The sequence below is a fragment of the Magnolia sinica genome, chromosome 2 (genome assembly GCF_029962835.1).
Source record: "Magnolia sinica isolate HGM2019 chromosome 2, MsV1, whole genome shotgun sequence".
Taxonomy (NCBI): domain Eukaryota; kingdom Viridiplantae; phylum Streptophyta; class Magnoliopsida; order Magnoliales; family Magnoliaceae; genus Magnolia; species Magnolia sinica.
In genome coordinates, this window is record NC_080574.1 from 107,122,308 (window position 1) to 107,125,402 (window position 3,095).

Sequence of the window (3,095 nt, forward strand, 5' to 3'; positions counted from 1 at the left end):
TATTCTGTAATGGCCAAGGGAAAGAAGAAAGCTCAATCCCCTTCGGTGGCAATTCCGATCACGACTCTGCCTACGCCCGAACGTGCCCCACAATCCGTGGAACGACATAAACAACAGGAGAGCCACCAGGGCTCCCTACGGCACCAGGCCACTTCTGGTTCAAGCAGGCACGGTCAGCAAACTCATGGGAAGAATGGCCGACGTAACGCCCTCGAAAGGGAGGTTGGAGATATGAGGGCTGACCTAAGCTACTTGAAACATATGCTAGAATAGATGCATGCCACCCCTCAACCGATCCATCAATGTGTTCAAGGGTCTAATCAAAGGGAAGGTTAATCGAGTTATGTCCGACCATATACCAACCCTCCTCGGCCCTCTAACGTGCAGGCCACCCCTCAACTGAGCCATCAACGTAACCCTACAGGGCCTGTCCCATCTTATGTTTCTGGAACCGTTCCACTACCTCCTTTTAACCTACATCATGAAATAGATCAGAGAAGGCGCAGCCGAGCCCCGGTCGAAGCTACTGCTGATAGTGAAGAACCATGGAAAGCCAAGCTGTAGAGTCTGCAAAAATAGATTGAGGATATGAAGCAGACCTACCAAGCCAATGTAAACATGGTAGAGGAATCCGAGTCCCCGTTTACTGCTGACATAATGCGAGCACGGTTCCCAAATAGGTTTCGACTGCCTCAGATCACGCCCTTCACAAGGAACACCGACCCGACAGAGCACATGGAGTTGTTATGGATCTACATGGAGCTCCACGATGCATCGGATGCGACCATGTGCCGAGCCTTCTCCTTAACTTTGGCCGACACCGCTCGGCTATGGTTTAAACAATTGAAGTCGAGGTCCATTAGTACGTTCTCTAAGCTCAGTCAGGCCTTCGTCACGAACTTCATTAGAGGGAAGAAGACACTCAAGGCACCTGCCCATCTTCTTCACGTAATCCAAAAAGAAGGCGAGCTTCTGAAGGACTATATTAAGCGCTTCAATCTGGAAGCCTTAAAAGTCCAAAAGCACTCAGACGAAGTCGCCCTCAATGTTATCATGAGCGAGCTAAGGGACAAACCATTCCTCTTCTCTCTTGACAAGAACCCCCCAGCCACGATGGCCGAGTTCCTGAACCTATCGCAAAAATATGCTAACATCGAGGAATCCCGAATCTTACGGGATGCCGCTCAAAGCAAAAATTCACTAGCTAAGGAGCAGTCAAAGGCCGAGCCCAGTTCAACCAATAAGAAAAGAAAGGACGATTGTAGGTCGAACAAACGGCTCGACCGTAAGTTCAAAACTTACACCCCTCTCAACAAAACTCTAGAGCAAGTTCTAATAGAAATAAAGGATAAACGTCTCCTTCATTGGCCGAACAAACAAAGGGGTAATACCGATAGGAGGAGCAAGAGCAAATACTGCTGCTTCCACCGAGATCACGGCCATAACACAAGTGATTGCTTCGATCTCAAGCAAGAAATCGAGAAACTCATTCGAGATGGCCATCTCGAAGAATACGTGAGCCTTGAGGAGAACCAGATCATTGCAAGAGAGAAGCAACCGATCGATAATCATCCAACTGGAAAGATTCGTACCATCTTCGGTGGTCATAAAGGTGGGGGTGACTCGAATAATGCTCGGAAGGTACATGTCGAGAGCATTAGTCATCCTGAGGAAGATATTTTGCTCCTGGGAAGACCTTCGAAAGAAAAGAAGATGGAAAAATATAGCCTGACCTTCACCGTGGAAAACGCCCAAGGGATTCATCACCCTCACAATGACGTTTTGGTAGTCACTTTAACCATAGCCAATCAAAGGGTATTCTGGATCCTTGCCGACACAGGATCGTTGGTAGATGTGCTCTTCACCTAAGCTTTTGACAAGATGGGAGTTGGTCAGTCCCTGCTCCGACCCATAAAAACTCCACTGATCGACTTTTCAGGCGGACAGGTCACATCCGAAGAAGTTATCCAGCTCCCTCTCTTAGTCGGGGATGGGCAAAATCAAACCACTGTAATAGTCGACTTCCTTGTGGTCAACCAATCGTCTGTCTACAACACCATTCTCGGACGACCATCTCTGTACCTCCTACGAGCAACAGTATCAGCCTACCACCTAGCTGTGAAATTCCCAACCGAGCAAGGTGTGGGAATCGTCAAGGGCGACCAACACGACTCTTAGCAATGTTACACGATGGCACTAAGAATTCCGTACGAAACAATGACGATCGAATCCTTGGATCCGCGCAAGGAATCTCAGGAAAGGGACCGATCCATGGAAGACCTCATTTTAATCCCATTGGATGAGTCCGACCCATCTAGAACTATCCAGATTAGGTCGTCCTTAACATCGCCATTGCGAGACAGGTTGGTATCCCTCCTCCAACACTATGCCGACCTTGGTCCTACGAGGACATGCCGGGCATCGATCTCGCCATCATTATGCACCAACTGAACATCAACCCGTCCTATAAGCCAGTTCGATAGAAGCGACGCGCGCTTAACCTAGAAAGATATGCTGTGATTGAAGAAGAGGTCGGCAAGCTCCTCAAAGCCGAGTTCATCGAAGAAGTCTACTACCCGGACTAGGTGGCCAACATCGTGCTAGTCAAGAAAGCTAATGGGAAGTGGTGAGTCTAAATGGACAACACAGAAATGAACAAAGCCTGCCCTAAGGATAACTTCTCTCTTCTCAGGATCGATCAGTTGGTCGACAGTACAGCGAGACATGAACTACTTAGCTTCATAAATGCATACTTAGGATTCTATCAAATTGTAATGCACCCAACTGATAAATCTAAAACTACCTTTGTCACCGACAAAGGTCTTTATTGTTACCGTGTGATGCCCTTCGATTTAAAAAATGCAGGAGCGACCTACCAACAGTTGGCCAATAAGATGTTCGCCCGCTAAATAGGGCGAACCATGGAGGTCTACATCGACGATATGCTTGTTAAGAGCATCAGAGCTACAAACCATGTAGCTAACCTAGAGGAGATGTTCTTCATCCTTTGCAAATACCGAATGAAACTAAATCTGAGCAAATGCGCTTTTGGCGTTAATTCGGTTAAGTTCCTCGATTTTCTAGATGACCAATGA

General features: G+C 47.6%; 1 protein-coding gene across 1 annotated transcript; it reads left to right on the top strand.

Moving 5' to 3' along the window:
- Positions 1–618: 618 nt before the first annotated feature.
- LOC131226754 (uncharacterized) lies at positions 619–1,869 on the top strand. Its single transcript, XM_058222462.1, has one exon. The coding sequence runs from the start codon at positions 619–621 to the stop codon at positions 1,867–1,869; it is 1,251 nt and encodes a 416-aa protein (XP_058078445.1).
- The last annotated feature ends 1,226 nt before the right edge of the window (positions 1,870–3,095 follow it).